Below are 17,814 nucleotides of genomic sequence, written 5' to 3' on the forward strand. Positions count from 1 at the left end.
AACTGTTATTTCAAATTGTTATTTCAGCATTGATGGTGTTTACTTGTTCAATGCCTTAAACAACCCCAGCTGTGTTGCTAGCTGACAAGCCGTTTCATGCCAACAGCGTTTACCTTTGGCTGCACACTTCTCTGAGTGCTTTTGTTTATCAGTGTCTCAGCTGATTAAAAATAACTGAGACTTCTACTGGTTGTAGAAGAGGGCCATCAACTCCCTAGTCCCACAGATGGGTCTCTGAGCCTGGAGGGCAGGACCTAAGTGTACAGTTGGTCGATTTAAAGAGCCTACTACTTGCCTTAGTTAGTCATGTCCTTGCAAGTTTCCCTACCCTGGAACTGTGGGTGCACTTAAGGCTAGCAGAGAGGCATGCATGTTTGGGTGAGCTTATTTCTCCTCTGGAAACACTCAGTGCTCTTCATAGATTGCAGATAGGCAAGATGTTTTTTAAGAGTGTTAAGTGCTATTTATTTATTTATTTTTGTTTGTTCCTCTCCTTACCAAGCTCTTGATCATCTGTTAATACAATCTTGGCACTGTGTGGCTTCTGGGAATATTCTGTGGTGCTTTGTGGCCCACAGTAATCATGGTGCTGAAGAGTGTGGGGTAGGAGGGTACTGCAGGATCCCAAATCTTCTCCTAAATTGTATTAAGATGTGAAAATCCTCCTTAAACATTAACAACAGAAGATGCAGCTGGGAAATTTTCCTCTTAAAGGTGAGCCAAACTATTGCATAGCAGTAAATTGTGTGTGTATCTTACCATCAAAATAACAGATGCCAGTGGCTTAGGAGTGATTTCATACCTATTCCATAAGCAATTTTTTTGATCTCTGGTCTTGGTATTTTTCTCTCTTCACTTTGTCTGCAAATCAAGCAGTATCACTGAGCAGCATGTGCAAGGCCATTGAATATGGCAAAGGTGCGTTCAGCAAAGGATTGCATTTGTTTCTGGACACTGATGACAACTAGGAAGAGTTTCCTGCAGCTTTCAGTAGGCTCTTGGGGTAGCTGTCAGATTCCCTACAGCTACCTTGAGAAATCACAAGTGGACTCTGTTCACCTTGCCACTTCTGTAGGGAATTCCTTGCTTCTAATGAGTCAGGACATCCAAATATGGGTGTTCTTATGCGCCTTCAATGCGATTCCTTCCTAAAGCTAAGGTTGCCCTACTCTCTGCATGGAGGAAATGCTGGTTATGAACATAAGTATATCTGGGTCTTGTCCTGTCTTATAAGTAACTATAAGCTTGCAGGAGATCATTTGATATGCTATAAGCATCAAGTTTTGTAGTACAGGCTGCTTTCATCTTGCCTTACTTCAGCTTGAGGGCGTGCTTGGGTTAAGCCAGTTCTCTAGTCACCAAAGAGAGTGGTCATCTCTAGGGGCTTACTTGTCTCTCCTTTGCTTTGGATAGTTTGGCATGGACAGCCTTTGGGAGAAGCTGTTCCTTCTCTGACTGTACATGGGGGTTGGGTGCCTAGATTTTACGCTACTAGGAGAATACAGAGGCAGGGACCTTTCTACAGAAGAGGTTCACGTTGGCTGTTGGAACAGTCACCTCAGGGCAGTGTGCACAGCCCCAGGCTGCTGTAATTCAAGTCAGTCATACAGTCTGATTTTTGGGCGGTCCTGTGCGGAGCTAGGAGTTGGACTCAGTGTTCCTTATGTGTTCCTTTCAACTCATACTATTCCATGATTCTGTTCTATGGTAACCTGCTTTGGTCATTTCATCTCGCATCTTCTTTTCCAAGCTCTTACAGATGGAAGTAAAGGGGGGACTTCTTTGAAAACCGTCTTCTTCTGGCACTGCTACCTCTTCCACTCCTCCCAAAGGCGGCTTTAGTTCCTTGCTGGGGCCACAGATCCCTGCAGTAGCAATTAATTGCAATATGTGGTGCCAGCGGGCTGGCATGAAGAGTGTGCTACCACAGTCTTTGCAGGGACTGCATTCCAGTTACAGGCTGTTCAGAGCCCACAGCGGAAACAGCATTGCCAGCTGAAGCAATTTGACTGGGAACGTCACAATTCCCATGTGTTTCTCAAGGTCTGTGAGTGCCGGGGCTAAGAAATAGCATGGCTTCCAGGGGAAATTTCTAGCTATCCTGGTTGCAGAGAAACACTTGAAAATCACGAGAGATTTCATGGCTCAGAAGCTGGAAGAAGGAGCTGAGGGTTTATTCAAAAGAAAAATTAAATATTTTCAACCCATGGGCCCCCTCTTAAAAAAACAAACAAACAAAAAAAACCCTTGGGAAAAGTGATTCTAATCCAGAAAAGATATGAGAAATTAGGGTGGCTTTGTGCTGGGTTCAGTGCCTTTTTCAGTAAATATCAAGAATTCAATCAGAAACCAGGAAATGAGAGGAAAATATTCAGATTTTATTGAATATGGTGCATTCAGACTGAGACATAATGGGGCTACTGCTGACGTTTTCTTTGGAGGAAGTTAAAGCTCCTTACACACCAAATGAAAGCAGAAATCCGTGGCTCTCTGGAGTGAAGCTGCAAGTCTCCTTGACTTCATGTGCTGTGGGTGGCCACTTGAGATTTTCTTTTTTGGCTGCTTCGTGTGCTTTGCCACACTCTAATAGTTTGAGCAAGGGCAGGAATTCTTCAACAAAACAGGCAGCACTGATTCATTGTGGAAATTTATCTGCTAGGACAAAACATCTTTTTGGATAGCACGTCAGATCAGGGTGGAATTTGAGAGCTGCTTTGCCCAGTCTCCAACAATTAGGCATCTGCGTGGCTTAGATGAGATCCAGACCCAAGTTCCTGCCATCCAGCCTCTCTAAAGCAAAGCTCCTGAGTTTGCCTCCCTCCATTCTCCCCATGGTGCTGTTTGACTTTGTGTAAATAAGAATTCACTGCCCAGAGTGCGGAGGGCATCTGTCTGCTCTGAATCAGAGCTGAATTCCAGTGCCTGCTCCCTGCCCACTGGCCACAAAGCCGCCGGCTGTTCTGCTTTCCCTCTTGTGCTTTCGAAGAATGCTGATAGGACTCTCTTCATACCCCAGCAGAAGGACAACAGGCTTTGCAATGCTGACATTTTACCACTCTAAGGAAGCCTTGTTTTCTTACCAGCGTGGCTGCCGAGAGATTTGCTCAAAAAGAGGCATTGGTAAGTGCCATTACTTCTCTGCCAGCTCTGCTTCAGCCTCGTGCTGCTCTCGTATTCTCTTTTTTTGGGATATAAATGCCCGGGTGTTACTGGATCCCAGCTGAACTGCACAACCCCCGCTGGGCACCCCTTGTTCCCCTGTTATCTTTCCAAAAGAGCTAGGGGAAGTGTTCAGCCAAGCACTAATTGAGCGTGAGCCATGGCAGCGTGTTATGTGCTGGTGAAAAGGGATCAACGAGCTATGGCCTGACTGAATGTCAGTCCCAGATCTTGATTCATCCCTCACCCTCTTAAGCGCTATGGACTGTGGCACCTTAATTCATTTTTTTTTCTCCCTTCAGACAGATGTTTTCAAGATTTTGGAAGTTTCAGTAATTTAAATGGCATGTACTCTTCTTCCCTTCCAATGGAATGTGATGGTCACAGTGGCTCAGATGCCAAATCTGCAGCATCAAGGTGCTTGTTTTTGGGCTTCACATCCTGAAGACCTGGTAGCAATCTTTTGATATCAAAAGGAGGGTGTAGGAAAGAAAGGGGACAGGCTCTTAAGCAGCCTGTTATGGTAGGACAAGGGGAAACGGTTTCAATCTAAAAGAGAGGAGATATAAACCGGATGTAAGGAAGAAACTTTTTACAGTAAGGGTGGTGAACCACTGGACACAGGTTGCCCAGAGAGGTGATGGATGTCCCATCCCTGGAGACACCCAAGTTCAGACTGGATCAGGCTCTGAGCACCTGATCGAGATGTAGGTGTCCCTGGTCATTGCAGGGAGCTGAATTAGATGACCTTTAAGGGTCCCTTCCAACACAAACAATTCTATGATTCTATGAAGAAACGGATTCTCATTGGGATTGAAGTGGAAACAGCCCACACTGGCCATCCTACAGGATGGCTTTCTACAGCGTGTCTCAGAGCTCCGTCTGGATGAGCTTTCAATTACCTACATGATGGGGTTCCTCTTCCATCCCTTGGCAAGTTGTTCTGTGCTCTAAAATAAGCTTCACAAGCAGAGCCATTCCTCACAGCGTGAAGCCTTCCTGTTGTGAGGATCCATTATGTGCGCAGCATAATGAAGTGCGATGGATGTGGGGAGCAGCAGCAGCCTTTCTTTCTGATGGCCAGCTTCTGCAGAGAAACGGAAGTGCCCTGAACTCTGTCTTTGGGACCCAAGGGACTTAACATCTTAGTTATGATACTTGCCTGCTTAACACTCAGCAGCCTGTACCGTTGCACAGGCCGCAGGCATTCATCCTGGCAAAGTGGCAAAGCGGCTTAAGAAGTTCTCAAGATATCTCATTCAGGCCTTCAGGGTGGAAGGGAAATGCTGTTAATATGCCCCCTTGGTGGGTTTTTTTTTGTGTTTTTCTTTCTCCTTTACTTCCTCTGTCAGCTCTGCAAAGGCATCTTTGAACTTACGTGTGCAGCCAGATTTATTTTCTCAGCATGATCCGGACACATTTTGGCTGCACATTGCAGTACGCCTCAGTGGTTAGAAATCAGCAGCAGACAGAATGTAGCACTGGGAAGCCGTGTTGGTTTGATTTCTCTTGCACTAGATGCTTTCTTTCTTCTTTTGTGACCAAAGAAATAGCCCTTTCTATTAAGAAAAGAGATGCTTCACCACCAGGTCCAGGCCAATGCAAAGCCATTATGGAGAAATCAGACAGCAAGCCTGGATGCAAGCGAGCACAGGGGCTAGGTGCCTTTCATCTATTTCCTCTCTCCCTATTTATAGAACGTGGGAGAAGCAATTGGGATCCGTGTCCTTGTTTTGTATTGTCTCTGCCTGGCTGGTGATACAGTTTGCACAGCTGAACCAGTCAGGTTTTGATTTCGGTAGGAGCCTGCAACACTGTTGAGAAAGGAGCGGCCTCAGCGCTCCCTGAAGTCTGAAAGCACTTTTAATTGCGTGCTGTCTTTGCTATAGCAACTAAAAATATGTTTATTGACAGTGTTGCTTTTGTTATATTCTTGGAGAGCATTCCCTGATGGCCCCGTCCAATGTTAACTCTCGGGAGGCATGCTAGTAGCAAGGCTTGCTGCGTGATTACTGTCTCTGAGGGAGTAATGTTTGTACAGTCATTAATGAGAGACAATTACAGGTAAGACGTGAGCTGGCAACATGGGGTTTGAGCCCTTTGGGTGGGTGCTTAGGAGATGAACTAACTGCTATTGGGACTGAAACTTTACAACACCTTTGTTAGTTTTAAAAAGAAGGTGCTGGCTTTGAAGTCAGCTTGACATGGTTGTTTTCAGCGTGGATCTTCTGGTCTCCTGCACCTTAAAATCATTTAACAGACCAGAAAGGGGCTAGCTTCCACTTTATCTTTCTCTCCTAAATAAAAACACGCTGCTACTTTCCAAGCCAGCAAAGTTCAGTTTTTTTTTTTTTTTTTTTCTCAAAATAGCCAATGATCCGGCAGGGATTTTGTTTGGACCATGCTATGGGAATTCCATGCTCTGGGGCTTGAGGTGATTTCATTCTGTGTCTGCTTTAGGACGATGTTTTACTTCTGCTGGATTTTGGTTTGCAGGGACATGATTCATGAGTGAATTTGGCCTCTTTCCCAGTGCAAACTCAGCATCTTAAAAATAAATAAATAAATAACCTGCAAGTATGGAGAAGCCTGGCCACAAATATTTCAGCAGAAAGCAATATCACTCCCACCTACCTTCATCTGGCTCTGCCACAGGTGCTTGGTTCAGCGATTGCAAGTGATAATGCTGTGTTTCCGTCATGATCCATTTCAAAGGTCTCCAGCAGACGTGGGCCCATGTATGTGCCGCCTCTCAGTGCGTGTTTGGGAAGGCATGGCCTTCCAGCATGGCTTTCCAATATCCCCAAATGCACTGTCAGGTATGTAAATGTGACAGCTCCAGGGCCTGAGCCAACTTTTTCCTAAAGAATTCAAGAGTATACAAATAGCGTTGCCTGGACTCCGCTGAATTCTGTCTTAAAGGCTAAAGAAGTAAAGGAGATCATTGGAACAGATCTTCTTCTACCCGGTGTTCTCTGGCCATTTTGGCTGGATGCAGTGCTGAGGTTCAGCTTTGGTCCCACCACAACATGGAGGTGCGATAAGAGCCCCAAATTTGTTGCGGGTTGGAGAGCTGAAGCCAGAACAAACCCAGGACTGTCTCTATGAAATGCTGCAGCAGTGTGTTGCAATGCAGCTGACGAAAGCTCACTGATCCCAATTGTTGAGAAAAAGGGAAAAAAAAAATCTGGGAGAGTCTCCTCTTACGGGCTTCGTGCCTGGATATTAATATGCATCATCAGGGCTATGGTGTAATTTTTCTGTTGTTACACCCCGAGAAGGATGTACACAGATGAATGAAGAGCACTTTCCCTTGGTGAAGCTATAAGGAGTCACTGCTGGGGAAGCAAGAACTGAGGCCCAGCACACCTCACGCATAGCAGCACTACAGCTCAGCTTAAGCACAGCAAGAAGCGGATAAGCTGTTGTCTCTTGCTAGAAGCAGGGATGAGTTCTAAGCACCTGCTATGGGTGAGGTGGCTCCTGGATGCAGTTGGGATGAATGCACAGAAAAATATACACAGAATTTACCCACAGACACTGTCAGATTTGGCTGAAATCAGCCAACATACTCAAAAACTGAACAGGGCCAAGCAAGACAGGATTTGACTGCACACAAATCATTTCCTTAGGAAATGGGACTAAAAATAGGAGAGGGACACAAGGGAAACTACTTCTTCATGACACCCCCCTCTACAGCTGGGTTTTTGTCCTGAAATCTGAGGTTTGGAACTCTTGCTGATGTCTTCTGGGCTCCAGATGGAGTCAGGCTGCAAATGTGGTTCCTGTGAGCATTGGAGTAGTGCTGGAGCACAGACTGATGCAGGGAAGCACGTGCCAGCTCGTCTTGGTAAGAGCAGCATAATGCAGAGGAAATGGTGCTGGGCTTAGAGGTTGCAGGGCAGAAGCACCATGTAGAAGCCATAGAAGCAATTATCACCTCAGTGTTTTGTATCTCCGCTTGCTCATTTCCCTTGTTTTACCAGTGCCCTCTTCCCGATGAGAGCTTCAATGGCTCCCACTCTTCTGTCATTGGTAGCAATCTTTAGGAAACCCTTCTCCATGCTGAAAATCAGAACACAACTCTTGAGTGCTGTGCATGCACCAGTGCTGTTCAGCTTCACCATGCATGTAAATATCGAGTTTTGGGTTACCTTGAGTGCTGGGTAAGACAACGCATGTGACGTGGTTCCACTGCAGGCGAACTCACCAGATTTTATCAGGCAAAGAGCGGCCCATGTGAGGGATGAGGAAGGCCTTTGGAAGGGAGGCTGGAGCCCTAGGGTGGACGTTTGACTGCTCCACACTCCTTCTCGTGTCTGTTCTGGAGTTTTAGCGCTGCTGTCACCTGTGCCGCCCATTCAAGCGGCATCCTGGAGTTTGCTGAAGGTGGCCGAGATGCTGCGGAGCTTTTCCCTCCTGCTTACCCACAAGCCTAGCAAACGGGAGTTGATCGTTAACTGGGGGCGAGGAGGAGGAGGTGAGCATCCCCCAGCCCGCCCGCACCCAGCCCTGCCCGGCCCCTGGGGCGGAGCCGGCGGAGCGCGTAGCTCCGAGCTGCTGAGCGCTTTGCTGCGAGGGACGGATCGCGGAGCTCCGAGGAACGGAGCCCCGGCCCCGGAATGAGCTTCCCGCGACCCCTGCGGCGCTCCGTCAGCCTGAGCCCAGCCCGAACCCTGCGGCTCGTCGTGCTGGGGCAAGGCGCCGTGGGCAAGACAGGTAGGACCGGGGGAAGGGGGTCCCCTGTAGGGACTGGGGCGGGATGGGGAGTGAATTCCTCCAGAATTGCCTCCCTTCGAAGCGTAGGTTTGGTTTTCCTTCCTCCCTGCGCTTTGCCCTGCTCCCCCATTGCGAGGATTTAGGGCAGCCCTTCACCCACCCGGGGCTGGCAGTTCTCTTTGCAGCACTCAGGGCTGCCGGAGCACGGCTGCCCCAACCAGCTCTGGAGATGACATTGGGGCTGCCGTGTCCTTGGGAGCAGGTTTTCCACCCTGCCAAGGCACAACCTCTAAAACTGTGCAGTGGTGGCACCTCCGCTGGGCTCACTGCCAGCTGTCGGGGCTGTCCGAGCTGCGTTTCCATATACAGTAACCGGCCGGCCTCTTGCTTTCCTCTTTCCTCGTGTTATCAAAAAAAAATCACAATTTCCCCCTCTTGCCCTGAAGGGAGTAATGCTGAGATCTTGCTTAAAGATCAGGAACTTGCAGCTCCAGAAATCAAAGGGAATATTAAAGTGAAATGCCTAACGAAGGACTCCCCAGGCCTGGTGCTCTCTGTGTGGAAGTAAAAGCACAATTTTCTCACCCACCTCTGCTGCATTCACCTGGATGAGCCCAGATGGGAGCAGTTCTCTGCTCTCCAGAGCAAGTTTCTCAAAGTTCTGCCCTCATGGGAAGGTGTTGCAGCAGCTCAGGCATTTCCATCCTTGTGTCCCAACCCGCTGAGGAGGGCTGAGTTCAGATACAGGTCTATGGTTGAACCCCATTGGTAGCTCCAAGATTAAAACCAGCATAAATCACCCGTGGGAGGCTAGAAGTGCAGCCCTCCCATTGAGCTGTCTGCTGCCTTCTGCTGCTGATCCCAGTGTAAACTTCAGAGGGAAGCTCTGCTTACAGAGTGCCAACTGAAGATGGATTGATGCTGTAAAGCTCGCGAGAGGGTGTACTGTGCAGCAAGACAAATGCTCAGCATGTGGCTGCACGGGGCTGTGGAGGTGACCGGCTGGTGCCTGCAACGCAGCGTGGTCATGCATCACAGCATCCCCTTAATCATCGATAGTGACCAAATTAACCTTATCTGCACTGGGGCTCTCAAAAGAGGGCCCTCTCTGAGGTCATTTATGTTCAAGGTGGAGAGAAAAATAATGCCTTATATGGCTGCTTGGATGTACTTGCGCCTTGCTGCCTTCATCTTGACTGACTGGCAGCTTCTGGGTTCCTGCACCTGAGACAATTTTTAATTCACTTAATTGGCTCCTCTGCCTGTCCAACGCCACATTCTCCTGCACTGAGTGACTGCTGAACGTAATGACATGAGATCAGGTGCTACCTAGAAATCAGGACTGCTGTGCCTCAGTTTCCCCCAACCATTTGGGTCCCACTTGAAGGATGCTGCTGCACACCTCCTGTGGGATCCTTGGTTATCCCAGCAGAAAGCAAACGTCACCTTGGTGTGGGAGCACATCCGTTCTGCTTGCTGCAAGCTTTACATCAACGTCTTGCCTTCAGAAGAGTTTAATGCCATATTCTGGGTTTGGTGTGTTTTATTCTCCCTTTGCTGTCCTTGCTCCGTTTTTTTCTCCTGCTGTGCTGACGTCTGGCACACAGCCTCCTCGTCCTGCCTCTCTTGGGGCTTTTTATTTTTCCTGCCCTCCATTCCTACTCATTTCCACCGATTTCACTTTCCGCTCCCATTGCCTCTCTCGCCACCTCTTGCTCCTGTCCATAATCATTACCATCATATCCTCCTTGAAGTGCTAAAGCGTCACATCAGCCTTGCTCCTTCAGCCTTCAAACCACTTCTCTGCCCACACCAGAAAATGTACCAACAGTGTATTTTCAAAGATTCTGCCCACAAAAGGCAACGTTGACTGGTTTGCTTTGTCCACCTGCAGCTGGGGGCACATGGACCGGATCTGAGCTCTGCCCCATCCAAGCTGCCTTGATGGATAGAGGTGACAAGGGTGAGGAGAAAGCCCATGCTATGTTTGGATGGCCCTTCAGCATCAGCAGACCTCAGCCAGCCATTTAAGTGTAATTTTGGGCTTCGCATCTCCCTGTCTTGCAGGGAGAGCTGGTAATCGGATAAGAGAGGTTTAATTGCTCATGCTGCCTTTGCAGGGCTTGTTTTGCTGCAGCACACTGCTGCTGTATGGAAGACCTTGCTTAGGATTTCTCCACGCATCCCTCCCAGTTTGCTGTGCCCTACGATACTCCGACTTGGGAGTTCGGATGAATTTTGCCAGATTTGCTGCCAATGGCTTTTATTCCTCCTTGCAACGTGCCTGGGTCAGGTTAAACAAACAGGGCTGAGATTCATGAGACCCATCCAGGAAGTCATAGCATCAGCAGAGGTGATATAGAGGGAGAGCCTGGCCCTACAGCTTGCCTACGCGTTGAGTTCGTGTTCACCCACCATAAAACTCAGCACATGCATAAATCTCTGCAGGATTCAGGGCCAGAAAAAGCAATTTATCAACCCTGACCATGAACTACATGTACAAGGAGCTGTGTGTTACAGGTTTACGATGACTGGCTTGCTCTCTGCTCCCCGCCACCAAGCAGGATTTGCTTCCCATCCACACGCCCAGAAGGGACATTTCTGACAGCAGAGGGGCTCCTGGCAAGGCGAGAGATTGAGTTAGCAGAGTCCCAGGGGTCTGTTGCTGCTTTCCATCCCTGTTCTGCCGAGTTTCATTGGCATGAAAGGCATTTACACTGCCGAATGAGCAGGCAGCTTTGGGGTGGTGGAGGTGTTTGGTGTGTGGAGCTGAGTAAGACCCTACTTTCTACCCATAGCATTCCGTTGAGCTTTGGTCCTTGATGTGAGTGATTGCAAAGAGCATGCAAAATCCATGTTCCCAGGGCTTGGGTTAATTAGATATCGGACTAATTCAGGGGGATACAGGAATGTGAAGCATTGCCAAGGTAGCTGATGCAGTGCTGGGTTTGCATTGTGGCTGCTGTAATATTATCTCCCACTTCCCATATGGGCCAGTCTTTGCTCCAACCCTACTGCCTCCATCAACCAATATTTCTCTGTATTTTGCTCTGATGATTATAACTGAATTTGTTGCTGGTTTTTTTTTTTTTTTTTCTTTATAGCACTGACTGTCAGATTCATCACCAGAAGATTCATTGGAGACTATGACCCAACACTAGGTAGGCAAAGTCCTTTTCCTTGCTTCTAATGCTTCTCCACTCCCAAACTCACCATATTCCCTTGTTTCACCTCAAGCAGACCAGCAGTGCTCAGAGCCAACAGCCATTGTAGCACCTCCCTATCCCTTGCATCTCTTTTTTTTTTTCTCTTTTTTTTGTGCAATTGTTTTCGTAAGGCAAAACCTATTTTTTTTTCCGCTACAAAAGGGAATTAAGTTTTTCTTCTTTGGACTTCTTTCTGCCTGCTGCTTATTCTTTCAGTTGAGCTCAGTAAGATGTTTGAAGGCTGGAGCACCTTTCCTATGATGAAATGCTGAGGGAACTAGGCTTGTTTAGCCACATACTAAAATAAAATAGAAAGCAATCCTGGGGATTCTCACTGCTGTGTTTCTCTGTCTGTCTTCCTCCAGAAATGATTTACAGACACATGGCTGTCATTGACGGGGAGATGGTGCACTTTGAGATCCTCGATACAGCCGGACAGGTGAGCTCACAGAGCTGGCTGACCTGGGATTATTGAACTTGGCCATCACTGCTCTTTCACCAGCTTTAATCTGTTAGGTCTGAAATAACAGCTGAGTTGTTTATTTCAGAAAAAAAAATGTTTTGGAAAGTTTATCCACTGGATTGCCAGTGAATTGCACCAGCCCTGCCTTTCCATACCCTCCGTGGATATGGCAGACACATGAGAGGCCTGTCTGAGCTGTGTCATCCCTACCTTGAGCACTGGGTGCAGGTTTGGATGTCACAACGTAAGAAGGATATAAAGCTGTTAGCATCCATAGGAGGGCTACGGAGATGGGTAAGGGTTTGGAGGACAAGGAGCTGAAGTTGTTTAGTTTGTTGGGCCCAGAGTACAGGATGCTGAGGGGGCACCTAATGGTGGGATAGTGGTCACGGCCCCACTGCTGGAGCTTAAGGAGTGTTTGGACACTGCTCTCAGACCTAGGGTTTGAGTGGTCCTGTGTGGAGCCAGGAATTGGACTCTACGGTCCTTTCCTTCCAATTTAGGATATTCTATGGCTCTGTGATGTTCCAGAAACATTTAGATGTGGTACTAAGGGACATGGATTAGTAGGGAAATGTTGGTAGCAGGTGGACGGTCGGACTGGATGATTTTGGAGGTCTTTTCCCACCTCGGTGAGTCTATGATTCTATGGCTCTGTGGTTCTATTGCAGTCTGTATCCATCACTTCTCTCAGCCCAGCAGACTCCTCTCCTGGGAGGTCGCTAGTCAATGCTGTGTGAGAGCCCAGATCAAAAGACCCTCAGAAATAATGGTGGTGGGTCCGCATGAGAGATTTTATGGGTTGCAGTGTGTGTATTTAGAAGATGTTGGGGTTTCTCATACTAACGGCAACTTCTCTGCCCCACCAGGAGGAAGACTCCCTGCAGATAGAGGAGAAGATCAAGTGGGGCGATGGCTTTGCAGTGGTCTATTCGGTGACAGACAGGTGCAGCTTTGACGAGGTGATGCGGTTGTGTTTCCTCATCAACCACATCCACTCCAGCCCTAAGCGGAGCGGCGGGAGCGAGCAGCCGCCTGTGGTCATCGTGGCCAACAAGAAGGACTTGCAGTTTGACAGGATGGTGTCCACGCAAGATGGCGAAAACCTTTCCAAAGCTTTGAAGCTTCCTTTCTATGAGATTTCCACTCGGGACAGCTATGAGGAGACTGTGGCAGTGTTCAGTACCCTCTACCAAGAGCTCATGAGGCAGGGGCATTTTTCCCCAGGCTCCTTCAAGAGGAGGACAGTGTCGAAAGTGATGGAGAAGATCCCCAAGATGCAAGCCAGCTCCACCTTGAACTCAGCAGGCCGCAGTCTCAGCTTTAACTCTTTTAGGGACTACATCCCTGAGTGAGCATCCCTGGTGCAGAGGAACATGACTGAGGGATGGGTCCTCCTGCTGCCGAGGCACCTGTTGTGTAGTGAGGAGCTGCTTTACTTGGCGTTGAAGAGTAGCGTGTAGAGCAGGAGGGGAATGTTAAGAGGTGGCATTAGTGTTCAGCAGCCTCTGAAAGCCTGGTCGCTACAAACAGGCTTTGGGTCTGCAGGAAGGATGCTCTTCCTCTGTCCCACCCATCCTCCTCCTCCTCCTGCTTGAAGTCAGCAACAAAGGTTGTTCCTGTTGACTTCAGATGTGTTGTGTCAATGCTTGTGGGTCCCAATTGGCTGCACTGGGGATCAGATCCAGCACCCACACCTCCCTATGGGATTTCTGCTTTCCACAGTGAACTCGCTGGGTCTGTCCCTGTCCCTTATTCATGGTCCTGGGTTGGCAGTGAGGGCATGTTTTAAAGCAGAGATCTGTTTACAGTAAGGATAAAAATTCTGCTAATCCCTGGCTTTTCTCAAAAACTATTTTTCTTTAACATCTGAAGCTCCTTGGCGTTCTCTCCTGTAACATCACTGTAAATAAAAGCCTGGGCAAAGGGCTGTTTGCGGAGGCTGCCCCTTGTTTGTCATCTCCAGAGCTGCCAGCCTTTAAGGGGAAGCAAATTGGATGGCATCACTGCTGTGCCCTGCAACCTTAGGCTAAGGTCACACTACTCCATCCTGGGAGAGTGTCATTCCTGATGCATGCCCTTGCCCTAGAACTCAGCTCAGTGTGTGTCTTGGAGACTCCCAGAGTGCAAGCAGTGGGTGTGGATACAGGGAAGTGCAAATGATTCTTAGTCCCTTATCTGCATTAAAACTGGGACAGTTAAAACTGCCCTATCCCTTTAGCTGAATAAGTTGGCGTGGTTTTTTTTTTGCTCAGATTGGCTTTGTTATGGGGCAGCAAAGGCAAGGAAAGGAGCCAGGCTTGCATCTTTTTGCTGCTGCATCATCGGTGCCATTGACTGTCCACTTGCTAAGCTGCTTCTGTGGCTTTCCTCTCAGATGTAGAGTTCTGCTTTGCCACACCAGGTGAGTTTTTTGGAAGACGTGTGGCGTGCCACTTGTGTGTCTTCTGAGAAGCAACTGTGTGCCACTGTGCCCTGTGCCAATAAAAGCCGAGTTAGCACCTGTGTGTGATGCTCTCTTGCCTGGATGTTCCCACAGGAGTGGGGAAGAGATTGTTGTACCGTGATAAAAGATATATCACTTTTAGGGAGAGCACGGGTGGGGAATAAGCCTTTAAATTGGGGATCGGTGTCTCCTGTTGCTTCCACCCCACCTTTTTTTGTGTGCTCCCCTTTTGATGGTGCAAAAAGAAAGAAGCTGGCAGAGATGCACACCCAGGATTCACAGCCTGAGGATATAGCTCATGCTCCATCCCTTTCCTGCCCACATGGACACCCCTGATGCATCCCCAAAGATGCTTCCTGTGGTTGCTGGTGCCTAACCAAGAGCTTTCTCATCTGTGGTATAACTCAGCTCTGCCTTCCTCCGTGCTTCTGCCACATATCCATCCCATGGGGTGAAGAAGAACTCCATTGAGGGTCTGAAATAAGAATAGTTTGGGATAGCTCCTTCACAACATCTGAATTATCTCCAAAGCAGCAGCAGTGGGAAACACCTCTGGAAACTGTTTGTGGCCAGACACCGGCCTACCTTGAGCGTAAAATTTGGGGCTTACAGCCTTGGGGGAAGCTGGCTATGGGGAAGCAAGAACTGGGATTTTTTGTCACTCACTGACCCGAAGCAATGGGGTCTGCACCCAAACCCAGCCAGGATGCTGAGCACATGCTTGAGTCTTGCCCTGAGCCAGTGTTCAAAGCCAGGCACAGCATAAATCCATATTTTTCAGTATGAATTACTCAAGGAGCAGGAGAGGGGCAGCTTGTGGAAAGCAGGGGCCAGCATGCATGTGCTTCCTCTGGGAGCAAAGCACAGCAAGGATCGCTGTCCTGAGCTGACCCCAGTGCATCACTACGTTGCCAGGAATCCAAGCAGAGTGTTTGGCCAAAGCCTCAGTGCACTCACTGCTTGCAAGTCAGCCTCTTTGTGAAGGCCAAGAGGCTGTTTGGCCTGCTATAATTAGCAAGAAACCTCATTTATTCAACTGCTCTCAGAGAGGCCAGTGGGGGCTTGTTAGGGCTAATTGCTGGAAGCCTTGAGGGGCTCCTCATAAGCACCCCATCAGCTCCTGCTGAAGATTCTGGTCGGTCTTGGAGGAGTTTCCCACTTGAGTGCAGTGTTGGGAGGGTGGTCCTTGGGGTGATCCCCTTCATGGGGACCTGAGGGTTGAAGATGTTCTTGGGAAGGTTTCAGTAGGGCAGCCCTATAGATCCTAAATCCGTTTGCAGAGGCTTGGGTAATGGGAGGAAGAAGAAGGTCTCTGCTTTCCTTGGAGCGTGTTCTGCAGACTCTGGAGTGTATCTATGGCTCAGGGAAGAAGGCTTCAAGCCATATTAGTGGCAGACTTTAGGGCTGTTTAATAACACAAGGGGGAAAACAGGGATGAATGGAGCTGGGGTGTCTCATGCAGACGCTCTGGGCAAATGATCCCATGCTTTCCTGCTCTGCTGGAAAATGTCAGCTTTCTGGGGACAAGTGCACCTGGGTCCTGTCAGTCCTTCCAGCCTGATGTCAGGGCAGGGATGGGAATCTGATGGCTGGGCCCCACAGCCAGAAGCTGAAGAGTTGGGTCTAATCACCCAAAAGGCATCTCCAGGGCAGCGATTCAACTTTGTGAGCGCATAGGCTGCAAATCTGCTTACCAGATTTCTGGGAAGCTTAAAAGAGGTGAATTAAATGAAAGCGTTCTTTCTAAATGCTCCTTTCCCTCCCATTCACCAAAAGCATCTCCCAGGCTGTCCTGCAGTGCTCCCTTTGTGCTTTCTGGGATGCCTCCTGAAAAAGCAAGATGCAACGATTGGTACATCTTATTTAATTACCCTACATTGCACTTGGGTTGAGTGAGGTGGGTTTCTTTATCCCTACCCTGGATCCTTATGGTACTTGCTCCTCTGATTGTGTTCCTTGTGTGAGGAGCTGTGGTCAGAAAGATGAAGCTGTGCTTACACGAGTATGGAAAGGCTGGTTTCTACAGGGGGTCCCACGGTGGAGAAGCTGCTTTCTTTCCTTTTGCTTCTCACTCTTTGTCATCAACCTTGTGCTAAATAAATGAAATAAACAGAAGGCTTGGATTTATTCTTTCGAGGTCTTTGAGAAGTGTATCTACGGCTTTACTTGGAGAAGAATTTTGTTGCGCCGCTGCATCTCCAAGCTGCATCCCAGAGATAATGGGGAGCGTGAAGCTGGTGGTGGCCCCTTCAGGTACCTGGAATAAATGCAGCATCTCTAAAGGATTGCTTTGATTTCTGCTCAGAGCAGACAGAGCTGCACGAGATTGGGATTTTCCAAGTTTCCAGGCTTTATGAGGCTCAATTTAGGGGTTTTGAGTGCTGTGGTTTGGGGGTTTTGGGTGCTGTGGTTTGAGGTACAGGAGGGTGAGTGCCACATAGGGATGGTTTCTCTCCAATGCAAAAAATGCAAAGGGGTTAAAATAAATAAATTAAAAATAAAAGTGAGACAATAGTCCAGAGCAGTTGTTTCCAAATGCTGCTGCTATTTATATGCCCACATCCTCCATGTGGGTCCTGCTGCTTGGTTTATTGCCATTATAAATAGCTGCTGTGTTGCTGGGGAGCTCAGGGAAACTCAGGACTGCTTTCCAGGGGGGAAATCTGGGGCTGAGGCTAGGGGTTTTCAGCCACCAGACGAACTTTTTGCTTCCTTCATTTCTTAATTCTCTTTAAACTGTTCATCAGCTCTGCTAACTTTCTCCGAAGGCAGGGAGATGCTCAGTGCAGCTGAAGGCTTTTGCTGTCACTGCAAGGAAAGTCTGGGAACTGCAAGGGAAAGAAAAGCAAAAGGAAAAACCCGTGTAGAGAATCAGGTTGCACCTGCCTGTGTCTGACTTTTGGGGCATTCTGGCCAGGTTAGGATACAGCAAATGATAGGTACTGAGCTGAGGACAGGAGGATGAGTATAGATGAACAGTCCAGCTTTGGGCATCTTTCTTGTGCTCATCCCTATGCATTGTGTATAATTTTTCTGAGGGGTTAAAAAAAGCAGAGTTTGGGTTGTAGGCACTCCAGTAGTGAGGGATGTATTCCCCCTGCTAGGGAACATCAGGGAGAGAAGCCAAGTCCTGGAGACGCTCTGCTTCTCCCATCGTTCTTGGCAAGCCCCAAATTCTCTCTCTCTATATTTTTAAAGAAAAACAATAAAAAGAATAACCCAGCATCGCTAGTGTGGACTGGGCGTGCTGCTGGGAAGCTGTGGCTGTCATCACTTGGAGCTTTGGGCTGTGTGAAAATATTGATGCTAAGGGCTGGTCCTGGGCCCTATGGGCAGAGTCCCGCAGTTCTCTCTTGTTTTTCCAGCCTGGAGCATAACAACAGGGTTTTTAAAAAGATGCTGTATGCAATCTATGGGCATCAGTAGCCATGCGAGCGGTGTTCCCTCCATGCTCCAAGGGTTTGCAAACCCCTCAAGACCCTTGTCGACCAGAGCCTTGGGAAAGCCCCAGAGGAAAAGAGAAATTGGGTGGTTTTGCAATGTTTTGGTGTCTTCTTACTATTGCCACATACTGTTGCATGCCTTTGAGTCTGTGTACGTTTGGTGGCAAGCAATGGGATGAGCAGGGCATGGCTTCATGTGCTTGGCCCCACTGCCAGTCCCCCCTGAGGAAGTGCAAACCCCTTTTTAAATCTGTGAAAGTGGGGAAAAGCGGCTCCGTTTTGGGGAGGAGACTGGAAGCCGTATAAAATCATGCAGCAGGGTGGGTTGGCTGGATGGAAACCAGTTGAACTGCCCCAAAATTTATTTATTTATTTATT

General features: G+C 48.3%; 1 protein-coding gene across 1 annotated transcript; it reads left to right on the top strand.

Moving 5' to 3' along the window:
- The first annotated feature begins 65 nt into the window (after nt 1-65).
- LOC100541297 (ras-related and estrogen-regulated growth inhibitor-like) lies at nt 66-14,048 on the top strand. Its single transcript, XM_010710871.4, has 4 exons — nt 66-7,878; nt 10,983-11,039; nt 11,450-11,523; nt 12,417-14,048. The coding sequence occupies exons 1-4, from the start codon at nt 7,782-7,784 to the stop codon at nt 12,900-12,902; spliced, it is 714 nt and encodes a 237-aa protein (XP_010709173.1). The 5' UTR covers nt 66-7,781; the 3' UTR covers nt 12,903-14,048.
- The last annotated feature ends 3,766 nt before the right edge of the window (nt 14,049-17,814 follow it).

Source organism: Meleagris gallopavo, chromosome 5 (assembly GCF_905368555.1).
Source record: "Meleagris gallopavo chromosome 5, MGAL_WU_HG_1.1, whole genome shotgun sequence".
Taxonomy (NCBI): Eukaryota; Metazoa; Chordata; class Aves; order Galliformes; family Phasianidae; genus Meleagris; species Meleagris gallopavo.